The sequence below is a fragment of the Enhydra lutris genome, unplaced genomic scaffold (genome assembly GCF_002288905.1).
Source record: "Enhydra lutris kenyoni isolate GAN:26980312 unplaced genomic scaffold, ASM228890v2 scaffoldscaffold18, whole genome shotgun sequence".
Taxonomy (NCBI): Eukaryota; Metazoa; Chordata; class Mammalia; order Carnivora; family Mustelidae; genus Enhydra; species Enhydra lutris.
In genome coordinates, this window is record NW_019154102.1 from 19978718 (window position 1) to 19997828 (window position 19111).

General features: G+C 43.7%; 1 protein-coding gene across 1 annotated transcript in view; it reads left to right on the plus strand.

Moving 5' to 3' along the window:
* Positions 1–19111, plus strand: part of LOC111148137 (anthrax toxin receptor 1) — a 214462-nt gene that overhangs the window by 192716 nt on the left and 2635 nt on the right. The window contains exon 18 of the mRNA XM_022504562.1: positions 17795–19111. This exon is cut by the window's right edge and continues 2635 nt beyond it. Within this exon, the coding sequence (XP_022360270.1) occupies positions 17795–18055 (261 nt within the window). The 3' untranslated portion in view covers positions 18056–19111. The remainder of the gene's footprint in view (positions 1–17794) is intronic.

The following is a 19111-nucleotide window of genomic DNA, read 5'->3' on the forward strand; positions in this document are numbered from 1 at the left end:
AGTCATCACATTAGAATAGTGAGCCTGGGGTTTTCTTTTTTTTTTTTTTTCCATAAAAATTTTAGTGCCCCTAATTGCTTTTATTTAGTGAGTAAAGTGATAACTTAAGAAAAGAGAAAGAAGCAGATGTGAGCTTCAAATGATTATGGAGCTGGATCTCTGAGGTCTGAGCTAGACTCCCCAGTGGGTAGAAAAATGTTCCAGTTGATTACATCAGAGTGAGGAGGTGTGAGCGGTTGGTCACACCAGGACACCATGGTTCTCTGCTGTGGTCACCTCTGCTTCCAGTACCCCCAGCACTCAGCATCACCATTGCTGCCATGGCCCGGGTCTTAAGGGACACTCATTTGCAAGGTCACCGTCATTAAAATTCACCCTCCGGTCTTCTTGTCACTCTGTTTGTCTAGTGGTCCCCCAAGGTTTTTGGACTCAGAGATTTGGTCTGAAATTCAACCTTCATTTAGTTCATAATTTTTTCTCTTTATCCAGTGACAGAGTATGATGAGGTCATGTTTTCTGGCATTCTGGCCCAAGATCTGAACCCTTAAAACTGAAAAATATTGAGCGCTTAAAAAGCTAGTGTTCAGTATTCTCTCCATGGTCTTGAGCAGACAGTGATGTTTTCCCAGATGTTAATTCCAGAGTGACAGAACCGTCATTGTCCCCATCTGTCCCCATTACAAAATTATAGTCATTCTCTGTAACAGTAGCAATGAACTCTAGTAATGAACAAACAACCCAAGAAAACTGTCTTTTCCCTGGGAACCTATTTAGTAGTCTACTCTAATGAATCAGTCAGCACAACAGCTGACTGGAAGGGAGTAGGGAATGACCCTGAAATCACCTGGATGGTGAGAAAGAGGATAAAGAGTGAAAAGGTTAAAAAAAAAAAAAAAAAAAAAAGGAGTGAAAAGGTGCCTATGTAGGCCAGTAAATGCCCTGCTTCAAAGTTTCAGAAAATGGACTTGCATTCCACGCTTCTAGAAAGTGCCTACAAGGCGCCACCATTAATTTATGTACTCTCCTCACGAGAACGTAAAGAACATCAGATGTCTTGGCACAGTCCTCCACAGCAATTGTCAGAAGCATGCACCTCTTAGTTCAGATCCTGCTCTTCCTTCCCAAAACATGGAGCTCTGATACCTTTGAAAGTGGCATTTTCCTCTGAAAAATGACACAAGGGACAGAGGAGTTCAACCTTAATCCCCTTTGTAAAAGTCTTCCTAAAATGTTAACAACTTTGTGACTAGTCCACATTATACCGTGTGACTGACACATGAACAGAACTCTCCTTGGAGATTAAACCAGTCTCTCTTGGGTCTTTGAACAAAGTTGGGAAGGTAAGCTCTAGGTCCCAAAAGAAGCATGGACAGCTCTTTGGTGCCACCTTCCTCCTTTGTGATTTTCCCAGATGAGGTGGAAGAGCTTCTGGGCTAAACTTCTCTTTAAGTGCTCTGCTGCACATGTTCATCCTTTGCCTCCCACCATTCCCATCCACTGTGTCCCTTCTATACCACCCCCAGATTTAATGATCCTGAGTACCCTTTCCATGGCCTCAAAAGGACAGATCATTGCACTACGTTCCAGCATTGAAGGTGTATCCCCCCCAGGTAACATATTGGCATTTCAAGAGGGATCTCGTGAGATGTCCACAGAGAACACCTAATGTTGAGAAAGGCAGACCCAGTGGTAGGTTGGACATGTCTGGGGTGGAGGGTAGAAAGAGGATGTCTCAAGGCAGACAGGTTTTGGAGTTCTCTTCAGCACACTCCCAGGACTATCCAAGTCATAGAAGGGGAAAGCAAAAGGGAGAGGCTGGGGGAGATAGATGAGCTGAGAAAGAATAATGAGTTGAAAGAAACTAACAATGCAGGCCTCAGCTCCCTCTCCAAATTTGCAATGTGGTCCGTAACCCCATCAGACAGCTTATTTATCAAACACCTAACAAGTGTCTGATGCTATTCCAGAAGCTTCTTTCAGATCAAATAATATGACAAAGTCCCAGCCTTCAAAGAAAGAAGGGTGGAAAACATGGAAGGACCAGGTAGAAATCACGATGGACAAAAATAAGACAAGGAATATTGCAATTGCTGTTGGGCTTTGTGCTGACTCCTTATTTTATCACTTCATGGCTGAAGCTCCCAAAAAAGCAGATAAGCCATGAAGAACTGTGGTGTCTCTCCATACTGCCTCACCAGTGCATTCCTCTGCCTCAGTCCCAGCCACATCTCTCAGCCTCAAGAATCCTCTTCCTCAGTGAACTGGAAGGAGGTGGTAAGCATGGCAGCAGAAGGGGGAGTAAGGCCAAACCACTAGCACCCCCACACACACATACTGCAGGGTCTTTGGAGACAGAACAAAGATGGGTCTTACTCAGCATGAGGTCACCTTTCTTTCCTCTGGACTGTCTGGATTTACAGGGTTTATTTGGGTTCTCCGCCTGAATTCACTTCAGAGCTGATCGCTGTGAGCAGGCCAGGGACCCAGCTAGGAGACACCCTTCAAGGTATACACACACACACACACACACACACACAATCGGTAACCTAGAGGCTGGGGAAATACCAAGGGACACAGTGCAGAGGCAGCAGCGTTGAGGGGAAACCATTCAAGGCTCAGAGTCAGACCAATCCAGATTGAATCCTATCTCCTCCATTCAATATTTGTATGGCCCTGGGCTTAGCCTTCAAGAGCCTCCATTTCTTTGTCTATGAAATGGGAATAGTAATACCCACCTTCCAAGGTTGTGATGAGGTTTCATAATAACGCAGATAGGGCTTGGATAAGTCATGGCTGTCAAAGTTATAACAATGAGCACCCTGTGCCCATTTGGTAGGCTTTTAAGCTTGTTCATGGGATACAAATAGGATCATAACATTCCCAGGGCTTAACACAGCCATTTGACAAAAGTTGCCCCATTTCCTGGGAAGCAGGGTCCGCTTCTTCATTCCTTTAAGATCCCTCCTACACTCTCACTAAATATCAGTCTAACAAACCACTTCTTTTAGACCCTACAGAACACAGGCTCAGCCCAGCCTGGGGAGAATTATCGCAAATATTTCTTTAGTGCAGCCTGAATTCGTGAGGTGTTTCCAAAATGGAAAGGAGGCATTTTGATACTGCGTCCTGGTCTCATTTCAGATCCAACTCTACATGGTCTCGTAATTAGGAAGAATATTGGGTCCCAGTGGAGGCCTGAAACCAATTTTTAGGTTGGATAACTTAAAATTAATGCTTTTTACCCCTAAATGAAACCCAGATTTTCAATGCTATAAATTTTCCATTTCTGTGTCTGGCTGATCGCAAACATCAGCCATGATATTTTAGGGTTTCGACTACTGTCTTCCTTTGGTTTCAATTTGAGAGGCGCTCTGGCAGGAACATACCAGCCCCTACCTGAAGAGCACATGAGTCCAGGAAAATTGAGAGTGCTCCTCTGAGCCAGCTGGGTAGAGATCAGCCTATGTCAATTTGGAGCAGGTACCCAACTACCTGGTCAAAATTTAAGAGGCACACCAAAGCCTAGCCTGCTCCCGGAAGATCACCAGAACAGCACCCCAGATGATCAGTACTGGGGCAACTCCTTCAGAATTACACACTGTTTTCAGGAGGTTCCTTTTAGGAGTAATATAATTTAGGTTAGAGGTTCAGCTGATCTAGAAAAGTCTCAAAATAATATAGGTTTAAACAGGATAGAACCCTTTTCCTCCCCTCTGGGGAGAAGCTGTCCAGGGTCAGGATGGTGGCTTCATGCGCTCAGGCACCTAGGCTTCCTCTCATGTTTCTTCATCCCTATGTGTGACTCTCATCTGCAGAGTCCAAAAAAGGAAAAGGGGAGGGTATGCCCCTTCCTCTTAAGGCACAGCCTAGAATTTGTACGCATCACCTCTGCTCACATCCAACCAGTCGGAATATAGGTTACATCGTCACACCTCAATGCAAAGGAGGCCACCCCCATCTGCAAATTCACGCAGCACAGCGGGTCAGGTCTTTCAGCCGCATTCACCACCTCTTGAACTGATTTATGCAATAAATAAATACATTATTTATTCCCCCCAATAATGTATGGGAAATTTATACATTTCCCATACATTATGGGAAATGTAGTGAATGCGAGATGTTCCCATGCACAGTGAAATTCAGCAGTTCTTCTGAAAGAAGAATGTGAACATGGATATGGAATATAATTAGCCACCTCTGTTATAGTTTACATTTGTGTCCATGGAAAGAAGTACGTGTTAAGGAATAAGCCTTCATAGTGGACCCAGCACATGGATCAGATTAGAGATAGGTCACATAGAAAGCACTGAGAAGGACTGAAAGGGGAGGCACACAGGACAAGCAAGTTTTGACTGGAAGGAAGACCAGGGAGATGAGACCCTTCTCCAGGAAGGGCAGCTGAAGGGCACTGACATTCCAAGGAAGGAACAAGTAGAGACATGGAAAGCTAGAAAAGAATGGTGGCAGCACAGATGTACTGGGACCCAAAGCAAATCCTCAAATGTACAATATTCCTGGTGGCCAACTCTACGAAGGAGCTATATGTCTTGAACCATTTGCCCTAAATTCAGCCCAGTCTAAAAGCACATGTCATTCAAAAGAAAGAGTTGAGAGGGGCGCCTGGATGGCTCCATTGGTTAAGGGTCTGCCTTCAGCTCAGGTCATGATCCCAGTATTCTAGGATCAAACCCCAAGTCAGGCTCCCTGCTCCGTGGGGATTCTCCCTCTCCCTCTGTTCCTCCCCACCCCTCTCATGCTCTCTCACACACACTCTCTCTCTCCCTCTCAAATAAATAAATAAACAAACAAACAAATAGTCTTAAGAGTCTCATGCTCTACCGACTGAGCTAGCCGGGCTACAAATAGTCTTAAGAAAGAAGAAGGAAGGAAGGAAGGACAGGCGGATGGACGGAAGGAAGGAAGGGAGGGAGGGAGAGTCAAACAGACCTGAATTCAAATCTCTATTCCGTCATTTGCTGGCAGAAAGACCCTGGGCAAATTCCTTTCTGTTCCAAGCCTGTTTCTCCATTTTTTAATCAGGGCACTAATACTAACCACTCATGTTATGAAGAGTGCAAAATGAGACGATGTCTATAAAAGAACTAGTACGCAGCCTGGCACAGTGGATACACTCAGTGAAAAGTAGAGGTGAACAGCATGAAACTTTTTGCTTCGTCACAAGCACGGGTCCCACAGATAGGGAGCTGAGCCTTTCAGACAGGGTCATGGATAGGAAGATGGTACACTGAGAACCTAGGGAACACATACACATTTAGGATGCCACCTGCCAACACAATGTTGTCATCGTAAAAGTATTGTTCTCTTGTGAAATCAATATTCCCAGTCTGGGGAGGGCACTTTGGCTGCTACCAGGCAGAGGAAAAGAACACATTCTAAATGCGGGATTCCTCACACTGTACCAAAGAAGAAGGCAAACCTTCATGCATGAGCTTCCATAAACAGAGCAGGATGAGGCTAGAGCTATACAACAGAGGAATAAGTAATTTCATGATTTCACATTTTGACAGCCAAGCTAAATAATGCTGCAGGCCAAGCCAGCACTGTCAGCTTATCTTCTGGCACCACTTTTTTAAGGCAAATACCTCAACATAAATAAAATAATGATTATATTAATGACCTTTCTAAGTAGTGAGAACCATTTAACTGAGGACATGGACAGGGCTGTGAAAATGTTCTCAAGATTGTTAACCGAGAGAGAAGCTTCAGAAGAAAATAGTTCATCCTGGGTCAGACTTCCACTCACTCAACAGGACCCGGCCACAGTTTTTTTCTTAAATCTTAAAAAATGTAGATTAAAGCACCATTATTGCTGAGACTCATCCAAAATGTCGAGTAAAACCAGACTCCAAAACCACGCAGCTTAGCAGGACCCCTGGTGCATACAGTGGACTTGATGCCCTCAAGGAAGAGGGGATGGTCAACACCCATGGCTGGTTTTCCTTAAAAGCAAAATTAAGAAACATTAGAGTATGCTACCCTGGGTCAGACCTTTCAGACCTACTTCCTCTTGAGCCCACAAATACTTTCAACTAATTCCACCTCTAAGGTATAATTCCTATGGTATTTCCGCTTATGTCTTTGCCTTGCTATCTCGAAATTCAGCCTGAATTTTTAGAGCCAGTCCCTACTAACAGCACTGTGGCCACCTGATCGCTCTCTTCCTGGATCTCCTTTCTCGAATTCTATTTTGTATTTTTTTTTTTTTAATTTCTCAGAACTAGACAGAGGCAGACAACCATGCCATGGTTTTCTATATAATGGTGAGACTTGAAAGAGTGTATTTAAGCATCAGATGTGAAGGTTCATTGGTAAAACAATTCGTTATGGCACCGTGTGGATTTCTTTGTTGCCTGCACTGGTTTGTCGAACTTTAAAAGACTGCCTTGTCAGAACGGCAATTTGAACACACGTGTTAAACTTGACTGCAGAATCAGGGCAGACTTTCTAGCTGGGAGCTACCCACTGGCAGCCTGGGCAGAGGTGAGAGGGTGTCTCGGGCCCAACTCACACGAGGAGGCTTGCAAGTGTGTAAATAGGCAATATCTTCTCATTATTGCAACATCTTTCCCAGTCCTCTCCCAGTTTGGCCTTTGCTCATCATCACAACAGCCTACATTTCATAATTAGTAGTGTGGGGTGATATCAAGAAACAGAAAGGGAAATGTGTGATGGTTGCCCTTAGGGTCATATCTTTGTCTCATCCAGGGATCTCATTTTTCTCCAGGAGGCCCTTGATTTCTAGTGAAATTCTAGCCAAGCAGGCAATAAGTAGAGCACAGATCTGAATCTTTACTAGACAACTTTGGGAAGGGTGCCAAGTTAAGAATGCAAAAAACAGAGGAAACTTACAACAACCACCATTTTCAGCTCTACAAACCAGGAATGACCTGCTCAGACAAAGAGATGAGCTGCTGCTCATTTCAGTATTGCTCCATAACAAACCACTCCAAAACACAGTGGCTTTGAACAACAGTTTGCTGTTTTCTCTTACAGTTCTGTGGGTTGACCAGGATCAGCTATATAAGTCTCACTTGACATCTCCGATGAAGTTGCCGTCAGAGAGTGGCTAGGGCTGGAGTCAAAAGGAGGTTGACTGGGCTAGACATTCAAGAAGGTTGCTTCCCTCACTTGTCTGTCCTCCACCATCCTCCACATGGCGTAGAGGAGAGTAAGGCAGAGGACCATGGAGTAGCCTGGACTTCTTACATGGAGGCTCAGGGCCTCAAAACCAGGAAGCAGAGTTACAGGTGTCTTAATGTCTGGCTCAAAGCTAGCACAACATCACTTTCATCAGATTCCATTATTCCAAACTGTTACAAGCCAACCCAGCATGGAGGGATAGAGAAATAGACTCCTCCTCCCTATGGGGTTGTGGCCTCTGCACACGGGAGAGAAGGAATTAATACCAGACATCTTTCCAGACAAGCTACCACCAAACTAGCAGAGAGAATTTTTTTTAGAACAAGAGAAATTTGGGCAGCTCAGTGGGTTAAGCCTCCTCCTTCGGCTCAGGTCATGATCTCGGGGTTCTGGGATGGAGTCCCGCATTGGGCTCTCTGCTCAGCAGGGAGGCTGCTTCCCCACCCCCACCTGCCTCTCTGCCTAATTGTGAGATCTCTCTCTTTCTGTCAAATAAATAAATAAAATCTTAAAAAAAAAAAAAAAGAACAAAAGAAATTCTCTCTACCTTGACTACTCTGAGGGAGACCCACTCCCTACTGTTCTTGAGTGGCCCAATGACTAAGCAGCAAAGTAAAATTTGAGCGAATATAATTGTTTAAAATATCAAGGGGGGATACTTAATTAACCCACAGCACCCTTAGACTTTAGCAGAGCAAGCAGATTAAACAAACAAGCAATATAGAGGCTTTACTCTAATAAAAAAAATGACTAGTGAATATTTATCTAACAGTGCAGCCATCAAATTGAGAATTCACATTACTTTTAAAACTTGTAAAAATTAACTGTAACTTAGGCAAGAAAGAAAACCTGAAAAAAGAGAGAAAGTATTTTTATAGGCCACAAAAAAAAGAAAGAAAAAAGCTGGAAATTGATAAGAGATTAAACATTTTTTAAAGCACTCATAAATTACTGTTGAGTCTAAGAGGAAATCAAAACTACAAATATGGGATTTTAAAAAATAATGACAATTAGAACACCACAGTAAAAACTTAGAGGTTTGGAAAACTCGTAGCCTTAAATTTTTCTATTATTAAACAAGAAAAATAAAAATAAATGAGCTAAGTATTCAGTTAAAACTTAGAAAAGAATATGAAATCTACAGAAAGCAGAAACAAGGACTCTATGAATATAAGAACAAATTAATGAAAATAAAGCAAAATCAGTAGAACTGAGAAATAAGTCTCAAGATTTTTGGGAAATGTTAATATCATTGGCAAGTCTTTGAAAGTCAAAAAAAGTCAAAATGTGCAAACATGTATAATGTTAATGATTACAAAAGAGATATCACCACAAATAGAATTAACTGTGAGAATATCCTTTATGCCAAGCACAAACCTACACAAATGCTTAAAAAATCTTGATAAAATGAATGGTTTTCTAAGAAAGGATAAATTATGGAAATGAACTCACAAAGAGTACAAAACCTGAATAAGTCAATACCTGTGGCAAAAACTTTTAAGGTCATCCAAGAACTGCATTCTAGAAAAACAGCATCTCTGGAAAGATTTAGAGAGAATTTTCTCATGCTCTCAATGAATAACTCCTATGCTATTTCAAAAATATAGAATATATTAAGAAATGAAAATCTTCCCCATTTCTTTTGTAAAGTTAACATAATCTTGAAGACAAAAATAACACACACAAAAAAAGGTGGCCAATCTCACATAGGAAGTTGGATACAGAAATCCCAAGTCAAAGATTAACCATTGATTCTAGAACTTCCCAGAAGTTTATTGAAGACGTGTTAGGGAAAATCAGAAGTTAGATGGACTCTTAATGCCCAATAAATAATTTAATAACTGCATTTGGTGCTTCCATGTGATAGACAATTGTGCAATCATTGCAAATCATACCAAAATTCGCAGGGAAGAAATGGTCACAGCATATCATTTAAAAACTTTTGTACAGAACGATTCCCATTTTTATAAATTCATGCACCACTGTGTGTGTATGTGTGTGTGTGTGTGTGGTCTGAAAGAATAAGCACAACATGGTAATGCTCTAAGGGTTAGAACTTAAAATCCTTCTCTTCTTCTCTTCTTTTTCGTTCTTTTGTACATTTTCCAAATTTTCCACAACGAAAATGTAGAACTTTGTAATCAGATGAAAAAAAGGGAATTTTAATTTTTAAAAAAGTTTTTTTTATTTATTAATTGAGAGAGAGCCTGAGCAGAGGGGAGGGTCAGAAGGAGAGAGAAAAGCAGACTCCTGCTGGAGAGGGAGCCCAACACAGGGGGCTCGATCCCAGGACCCCAGGATCATGACCTGAGCCAAAGGCAGATGCTTAACCAACAGAGCCACCCAGGCGCCCTGGATTTTATTCTTAAATAACTCATATCTCAGTAGTAATCCTTCAGAAGTCCTATGCCTACACCTGTCCCATTTTTATTTCTGCCCCTTCATTTTCCTAGTTTCCTTTTATTACCAAATGTTTCCTTTCTGCTTTCATCTTACCCTCAGTTTTGGCCTCCAAAGAAGTTATTATGGAAAGCGTGCCAGCACGTGTGTCAGCAAAATGAATCAAAAAACTAAAAGTGTTGACCTTGGATCCTTTCACACGAACAGCACATAAAAGGCAGGCTGCTGTGTGAGATTTATGGGAAGGGCAAGTTTGAGGTGGAGGGAAGGCAGTCAAGAAGGACTCTACCACCACCACTCACAGCACACCCTTCCTGTTGCCCCCAGCTCCAGTTCTGGGGAAGGGGAAAGAAGCAAGACAGGTATCTCTATGCCATTTTGTCCCTGTCATGAAAGTGGGCCTATGAATGAATGCTGTCAAACAAAGAGCCAGAGTACGGGGCTTTCCTTTCAAAAATGGACCAAAGCTGAAGTGTAGGGCTCAAAGAAAGAGAAGGAAATGGGATGGCAGAAACAAAAGGAGTAGGGGCTTGTGCATGCTGAGGCACTTGGGTATTTTTCCTACAGAAGGTGGGAAGGCATTGAAGAGTTTAAGCAGTAAGTCAACTTTGAATGTGTGTCTATGTGTATATAAAATTTTACAAATATATGCATATATACCTCTTATATATGTGTGTAAACATCCATGTATATATGCATGTATGTACAGATTTTCATTTATGTGTGTATGTGTATAAATTTCATCTGGGAACCAAAACGTAACTGGAAAAGAGAAAGGCTAAAAACAGGAAAGCCAGTTTACTTACTGGCCCAAGTTATAGAAGACTGAGTGACAGTGAGGGTAAGGAGGAGTGAATGGATATGAAAGATCTTTTAGAGATAGAATCAGAACTCTGTTTCTGACTGCCTCAGTTAGTAACTTAGTTGTAATTCCAAATACAGAGAAGAGAGAATCTGAGTGGCCTAACTCAGGTTAGGTGCTCACCTGTGGTCCAATCAACTCTGGTCAAGGCCAGGGTCATGGAACACAAATATAGTTGTTATGGGATGTTTATGGGATTAATTGACTGATATCTCTCTCCTCCTCCTGACTGATATCTCTCCTCCTCTCTCTCTCCTATTTTTCAAGAGAGCAGGGGCTGTTTTTGGCTGCTCCTCACTGAATTCAGTACCTTATAAGGTGTCCAGAACATAGTTGGCACTCAAAAACCATTTGTCAAAAGAATGAATGTACACATAATGAATGGAGAGAAACATACATGGGATCGGAGGCACTATTAAGTCACCTAATCCAGCCCTCCATCCATTCATTACTCATGTGTCTCATTTATCACTAGAGCACCAACTTCAGCAGGATTACGTCAATTGCCTTCAATACCCCAGTGAGCTTTTGTGGTCTAGCCTAAGAACCAACCCCCATATACAAGAGTGACGTAAGTGAGAAACTATGCTAATTCTAAACTGAGTTGAAACAAACCTTGAAAACCCCATCCATTTGTAACTTGAAAAATACCTCCAAACAAGACAATCAATAGAAGAACCGAGCTAAAGAGAAAAGGTATGTCAGAAGAAACTTGGCATACATGTTACACTTTTTCCATCTGATTATTTTAGTCTTCTCCCTGTGAAATCCAATTTCCTTAAGTGACCTCTGTTCATAGGAAACTATTTGGTTTAATCTCTGGGAGCCATAGCATATTTTTAACCATCTCCAAAGGCCAGCTCCCTCTCCAATGAGCATGCCTGATACCCAAACAGATGTTTTATAACACTCAGCACACATGAGCTCACCACTGGCAAGTCTTTTGCACACAATCAGCCCACAGCTCTTGCACATCTCCCCTGTCATGCCACAGACCCAAATGCAGGACTCAGAGGCAAGCTTGAGTTCTTACCACTGTAATCAAAGAGCAGAAGATGGAGAGTCCAGTTTTGAATTTTCAACTTATTAATATTTTATAAATCTAATGATGAACCCAAAACTATGCAATACGAAGAGTTAGCCAAATTCATTAGTATAAAAAGACTTGCAAACTGGCTGTCCCCAGAGAATTCAGATTACAGTATCTGAGCAAAAGTCTCAAAAGCAACTCAAATTTTGATGGACCTATAAAATATCAGGGCTGAAAGGCCCCATGGATATTGTCAAGCTAGTGCAAGAACTTTATTGTATATATGAAGACACTTAGGCCCATAGAGAGAAAGGGACTTACTCGAGGTTTTATAATGAGTGTGTGAGTTGTAGAACTGCTGGTAGAACTCTGCCTCCCAGCCCTGACCCACAGAGCAGAAGACAGCCCCACACCACCAGTTTCCTGTCTCTCTCCCCCATGGACCATCAGTGTCTATGGTTCAAAGCTAGGAAGAAGGCAGAACCCAGTCAACGAGATCTTTCATCTTTCATGACTAGGCCATGATTATTCAGAATGTGTCACCTCCAACTAAGATAAAGAGTTTTGTTGAAAAACGGTTTCATCAGACAAATCAATCAAAAGTAACCCAAAAAAAGTATTCTTAGAGGTAACATGTCAACATTTCTAGTGTGGAAATCAAGGAGAACACATAGCATTCGTGGCACCCCTTCCCCAATAGCCTAGAAGATAGCCCAATGAGACCATGAGGGCGTGACTGAGGAGACCTAAGTTCATAACTGCAAGCTCATGGGCCTTTGATCCTTTGAGAAGCTAAACTTGCAGGGAAGAATCTGAGCTTTCTCAGAAGGCTTGCTCCACCTCAGAAACCCTTAGGGATATAAACAGTACTTGTTGAGCACCAACTTAAATTTAATAAATAAATAATAAATATTTAATAAATATTAAATAAATTTATAAATATCTCCAGAGGAGAAGACCCAGAGGCCACCTCAGAGATACTCACCCACCAGTTGGGCAACAATGTCGACAGAGAAGAATACCAGATGGCACGTTATCTTCTTTTATTCATCAAATTTTTGCACAGGGCTTCAGGTGGGCCAAGTTGGACATCTGCAATAAAAAAACAAAAAAATTAATTGAAATATGTAAGCAAGGAACAAACCACAAAGAGCTGCATATGCCATCAGAGGTATTTAGATTTTATTCTAAAGATAACAAGGAGCCACTGAAGGATTTTGAGCTAGGCGTTGAATTGACCATACTTGTGTTCTGGAAAGATCTCTTGACAGCTACATCAAGAGCTGATGGATTGTGGCCAAGAGCTACCCTGTATGATACCATCTACAAGTGAGTCAGGAAAATATTTACATTTTTAGTCTATATTCAGGATAACAGAGGAAAAAAGGATAAGTGCCTAAAGCAAGCAGAGCTGGTTTTAATCCCACTTCTACCATTTACCCCTCTATCATCTTGGGTGCCGTATTTAAATAAGCCCGTGCCCTCAGTCTCCTTTCTGTACAGTGAAAATAATGAGTAAAAATGCTGTGCCTAGACATTCCTAATAATCCTCTCAACACCATTAGATTCAGTCAAATCAAAATGGCGCTTTCTAGCCTAGGAGAAAAGCCACCTAACATCCTGCTAAGACACCACTTAGCAGAAGATATTACTGCATTTTCTTCTTCGAATTTAACCAGAGTATTTTGTTGCTAATGTGTGAAAATAATTGGCACTCGTACTTTGTAAATGAGCAAGCTGAAGTAAACTGAGGTCAAAGCCGAACACTGGATCCAAATCAAGCCTCCCAAAAACAATCCTGCAAAGAATTTAACTGGGTTACAAAGACCAGGGTATGAACTGAGAGCTCCAGTCGTCCTAGCAACCTTTTAAGCAAACACTGGTGCAGATTTGCTGGCATATATGACACTGAGAACATCTGGCCTTTCTATTATCCTCTCACAAGCAAAAAATGATGTCGTGTAAACTGATCTTTAGGCCAATTATATGGTCTAAGTGTTACAGTGTTTGTGTTGGCTCCTCCGGTTCCAGGTTTTAAGAACTTAATTTGTAGCCACACCCCTCCCCGAAGTCCTAATTGCATCTTACTGTAACTGACCCCAGGGATTTGTTTGTGCCAAGTCTGCACCTTTCTTCAGGACGATAAATATGTGTAGATGCATCATCAGTCAACTGTGTGTGCAAAGCATGGTGGGAGGTCCTATAGGAATCAGTTACAGGAGTTTCGTGCCATGGGAAGGTAGAGAGAGGGCATAAGACAGTGGACTTTGGGGACGGCTCTGGTCCCATGTTCAGGGCTACATTCCCCCCTCCTACACCAGCTTTGTTATGGAAGCCAGGTGCGCACTGTGGAGGCTCTAGGCTGCCACTCACTTAGAAGGCACTAAACTAGGAGTCAGAAAACCTGATCCTACCTTCAACTGGCCTTCCTACCCTAGACAAGGTCATTATTGTGTCTGAGCATATGTTTCTCCATCTAGACTCCATTTCATTTACAAACTCCATGTGGTAGGCACTGTTCCAAGGCATTCATCAACATTGATTAAGTTAATCCTCGTAATGACTCTAAGTGGCAGGTGACATTATTATCCCCACCCCATGTCACGCAGTTGGGGCATGGAGGAGACAGTGAACTGGCCCCCACCCAGTCTTGGCTGCTTACTAAGAGCTCTGAGCTGCTGTGCTCAGCTCTAATGGGCTGGGGTACCCAATGAACCATAGCCTAGTGCTCTGGAGCAGGAGACACACGAGTGCCCCTGTACTACTGACCACAGGAAAGGGGCTTCTTGCCTCTCTCCCTCCCCACCCCACCCCATCCTTCTGTTGCTTTGGTCAAGAAGCCATGACAGCAGCTGGAGGGACTGGCCTAAGGAGGTCTTTCTCCCACCTCACTCCCATCCCCCACCTCCACAGCTGACAGATAGATGTGAGAGAACATCTTTTATTCTGTGGAATCCTTTCACACTTTCTTGAAGACATATGGGGATCCTAATCTGGGTTATGAACCAATGTACTGGTAGAAGAAGGCTGGGAGCTCCTGATTTTGTCTCTGGACAAAATAGCCTCTGATAAAAATATTAGCATTACAGTGTGTGAAACAGTAAACAGTCCTCTGAATTAGCATCCCTCCTCTCTCTACTGCAGCCCCCACACCCCCACCCCAGGGAGGGAGCTGTGGGATGGCCAGCCCTCAGGGAAATCTGAAGCCATATGGGGACTTGACCCCAGGCACCAGCAACTCCATCTTCAGGATCAGAATTCTCCTTCATCTTTAGAGGAAATGAATCTTTTGAGCCTCTTTATCTGACTTGGCCTGTCTAGGAACAAAGGGCAGAATATGTAGTACAGTAAATCCCAACTCTGAGTTGTCCATTACAGGAATTTATCACAGATGGTAATCATTAGGACTTTAACATTCTTGAAGGAAAGAGCTTTATCCAGAATTATAAATAAACTATTCCCAAGGCTTAGATTTATAAAGCTGTGCTAAAAAACAAAATTCAACTGAATAAAATTTAAAGATCTTATTGGCTTTACTCAACAATTCATGAATCAGGCTATATCCCAGCTAGCAAATAGAAAGGAGCTCCAAGGAGCTGTACAAAATGGAGACTTTTATAGGCAGAAGGGGGCAGGGACAGGAAAGAGTGGGTTACCTCATCTTTCTTTGAGGGACAGAAGGGACCTTTCAGGCAGATTACCTCACTAATGCTGACCAGGAAATTCCAGATTGACAGGTTTAAGATTACACTTCTGGGAATGTTTGAAACTGCAATTAAGTTAGGTATTGAATCTTGATTTGCTGACATGGGGATTAGCATAGGTGACTCCATTTTAGGCCTGTTGTCTCTCTCTTTTTAATAGCTGTAAGAGGATTGCTTAGGGGGTGCCTGGGTGGCTCAGTCATTAAGTGTCTGCCTTCGGTTCAAGTCATGATCCCGGGGTCCTGGGATCAAGCCCCACATTGGGCACCCTGCTCAGAGGGGAGCCTTCCTTCTCCCTTTGTCCTTCCCGCCCCTGCTCCTTCTCTCTCTCCTTCCCTCTCTCTCAAATAAATAAAATCTTTAAAAAAAAAAAAAAAAAAAAAAAGGAGGGCTTCTAGGACAACTGGGAACTTACAGCACTGGGTTACAAAGTCAACTTAACCTGTGAGAGCTTCACACTGACTGACCTGGGAATTCTGGGCAATGCCGTGAGGAGATGGGGACTTATTTCTGCAGTTAGCTGGCCCCCAATCAGAATTTAACAAGGTTAGGCCTTGTTCTAATCTCATGAAATGCAAACTCAGAGGAATGGGGTGCTGGCATCTAAATATGGCATTGTAATTCCTAAGCCAATGGTGGAGCAGCAGAGTGCAAAACAAGGCTGCTGCCTTCCAGAAGTTTCTCATCTGGTCAAGGAGGCAAGGCATTCACCAATCAAACAACTAGAGATTATAGTTTGCAGTCTTCTGTGTGTGACATAGACTGTAACTAGAGAATCCAAGGAGGGAAGAAAAGGCTACATGAAGGCTGGAGTCATCAGGGAAAGATGGGGGGAGGAGAAGGGGGAAGGAAGGGACTGACTTAGGACTCGGATGAGTGGGGTGGGTGCATGTGAGTCCAGGTTGGCTCAGCCTCCACTGTCTCCCACAATGCATCGTGTCCCTGCTATGACTCTCGGCCCGAGCCACGTCTCAAGTCATGCACTTGTATCTCCTATAGGTGATTGTGCCTTAAATTCCACAAACTCGGCCTCTTCGTTCCCCCTCGACCCCTTCCTCCAAAGGCCTGTAAAGGAAAAGTCCAGCCTCTCTAGACATATCCCATCCAGGGCAGATGCCCCATGCTGGGCATCCATCCTGGAGGGTGAAGCTGGGAAAAACCCACCCACCAGCTCCAGCCCCAGTATAGCGTCGTATCAGGTTAGAATGAGCAGGAGAGAGAGAGAAAGGGGCAGGACAGCCTGGAAGTCATGCGCCCCCACCCCACCTCCTTGGGGGGGCAGGGATTCTGCAGGCATCCAGGACACACAGTAGAAGGGACAACAAGATGTCCTGCAGGCTCAGGACATTTGGAGGAAGGCTAGGACCCCACAAGGGTGGGTCCACATCCTGCCCAGGCAAGGCAGGAGAGTCTGATGCCAAAAGTGAATGGAGCACAGGCACAGGAAGGAGAATGTCATCTGTTGGGGGAGGGGGATGGCAGGGCAGGGAGGACTGACTTTGGAGAGCTGAGAGGTGACACCACAAAGGAGAGAGGGCTACTTGGGCTGGCTGCAGGTTCTGGACTTTCTAGAGGCTGCTGTAGGGCCTCTAGGTATCTGCTCTGCATTGTCCAGTGAGGTCCCCAGGAAGGAGGGCAGCAAGGGGAGGCTAGGGAAGCAGAATTCAGGGCAGATGTCTGCTTTGCAATGAAATATCCCCAGGCTCTAACTCTTAAGAACCTAAGCATGTCTGAACAGGTGCAGCAGCATCTGGAAGAAGCGGGACTTCCCCAACCAGATCAAGAGCAGGAGAAATTGTTCATGACGGAGCTTTGGGGATGGCAGGGGCATGGAGGGGGAAGCTGTATCCACTGGTGTCTTGTCCACAGCAGGAAGGGGAGCTGCCTCCTTAAGTCACCCCTCAGCGCCAATGGCTAAAGGGGGCAGAAGTTGATGGGAAGAGGCAAATGCATGAGCACCTCTTAGAGTCACCCTGGTTTGCTACCTTCATGACAGCACAGATCACAGACTGACTGAGCTCGAATTACAGTACAGGAAAAGCTCATGGTGTCTGCCAGCTACTGACTCCAGGAGTATCACCAAAAGCAGTTGAAACAAGTTCCCTTTGTTTAAAAAATGTGGAGTCCCCTGCCTCCTTAGAAGACATGAAAGTGTGGTAGCAAGAAGAGAGGTTCTGGAGCCTCTTTGGGATTCAATCACCAACCGCCACCTCTTCCTGGTTAAGTGGTCTTGGGAAAGGCATTTAATGTTTCTGAGCCTCAGTTTCCCCACCTATGAACTAGAATATTTGATAACAGTTCCTGGCTGGCAAGGCTGTTGAGATGAAATCCGATGACCTCTGTAAACAGCTTGACCCCACGTGTCCAGTTAAGGTCAGTTCCCTCTTCTTCCTCCCCTTTGAGAGAGAGCCTCCAGGAAAATGAATTTAACAAATAATTTTACAACACAGTAAGCCCAGAAAAAAAAGAAATGGGGAATTTATTTGTTAAGTTCTACCATATGTCAGGAGAGTATTGTCATAAACATTGTGTCTGCTTTCTACGTGTTTCTTTCAAGCTGCCCACCGGGCCTCCCTTCTGCCCTGATGTAAACAGCAAATATCAGCTCACATGTCCTTCTCTCTGATTCTCTTCCAGGGGCGCTGTATCAACTTCACCAGAGTCAAGAACAATCAGCCTACCAAGTACCCTCTCAACAACGCCTATCACACCACCTCACCGCCTCCTGCCCCCATTTATACCCCCCCACCCCCTGCTCCCCATTGCCCTCCCCCACCCCCCAGTGCTCCCACCCCTCCAATTCCATCCCCACCTTCCACCCTTCCCCCTCCTCCTCAGGCTCCACCTCCCAACAGGGCGCCACCCCCCTCCCGACCTCCCCCTAGGCCTTCTGTCTAGAGCCCAAAGTTCATGCTCTGGGCTCTTAGAAACTTTGGGGAGGAGGCTCCTCTGTGGTGTTAGAATAAGTCTTTCCAGTTAGGGGAGGCTTCTGCTTTGGAAATGAGTGGTGATAAAGCCCACTGACCTTCACACACCTTAAAAATTGGTATGTAATGCCAATACATCGACAATTGTGATCAGCAGAAGAAACAGAAATTTTGAAATGCCTGAAAACAAATGATGAGGCACCTACAGTCACAATTATAGCCAGCTAGCCATCATCTCTAGAAGGTTCCAGAGACAGCGAAACTGCTGAGATGCTCTTAAATGGGATTGTGTCTCGTGGAGACCAATAAGAAAATCATTTCTCTGAGGGTGAAACACAGTCGGATGGATGAGAAGTAACACTGCTGGGTTTCTAAATGCTGCCTTCCCTCCTCCAACTCCATCACTTGACCCTGGACCCTTGGTCTAGGAACCAAGGAATCTTCACCCAAGAAGGTGAAAACACTCTGCCTACAACTTTAGGAAAAGCTTGGGGTCCCCATTGTGGCAAGAAACTCAACATCAGCAGGTATCCAAAAGCATGTTTGCCTGGGATTTGCAAAGGAGTAAAAACATATGCCTTGTTTTCCTTTCCAATTCTCCCAGTTTCCAAGCAAGAAAGAGAGCAGGTGTTTACAGATGGAAAAAGTTATGTTGCCACGTTGCTGTGTAAGTGAAATCAGGTGTGTGCATTGACTGGCGAGTACTGATGGGAGCATCAGACAGTTTCTAAAACCCACAGGCCACGAGCAGCTAGCGGTGGCTGGCTTTGGCCCGATATGGTCCACTAATCAACAGACAATGGCATTGTTGAAGAGCAACCTGTTAATGATTCATGTTAAAAATCAAGATTAGGCTTCAGTTTAAATCACTTAAGATATGAAAAAGTGACTAATCCCATTTTTCAAAGACAAATGTGAGTTGATCTTCCCAAAATGGCATCAATAGCACCTACCATACAATCTCAGTGGTTGGTTTCTTTCTTTCTTTCTTTCTTTCTTTCTTTCTTTCTTTCTTTCTTTCTTTCTT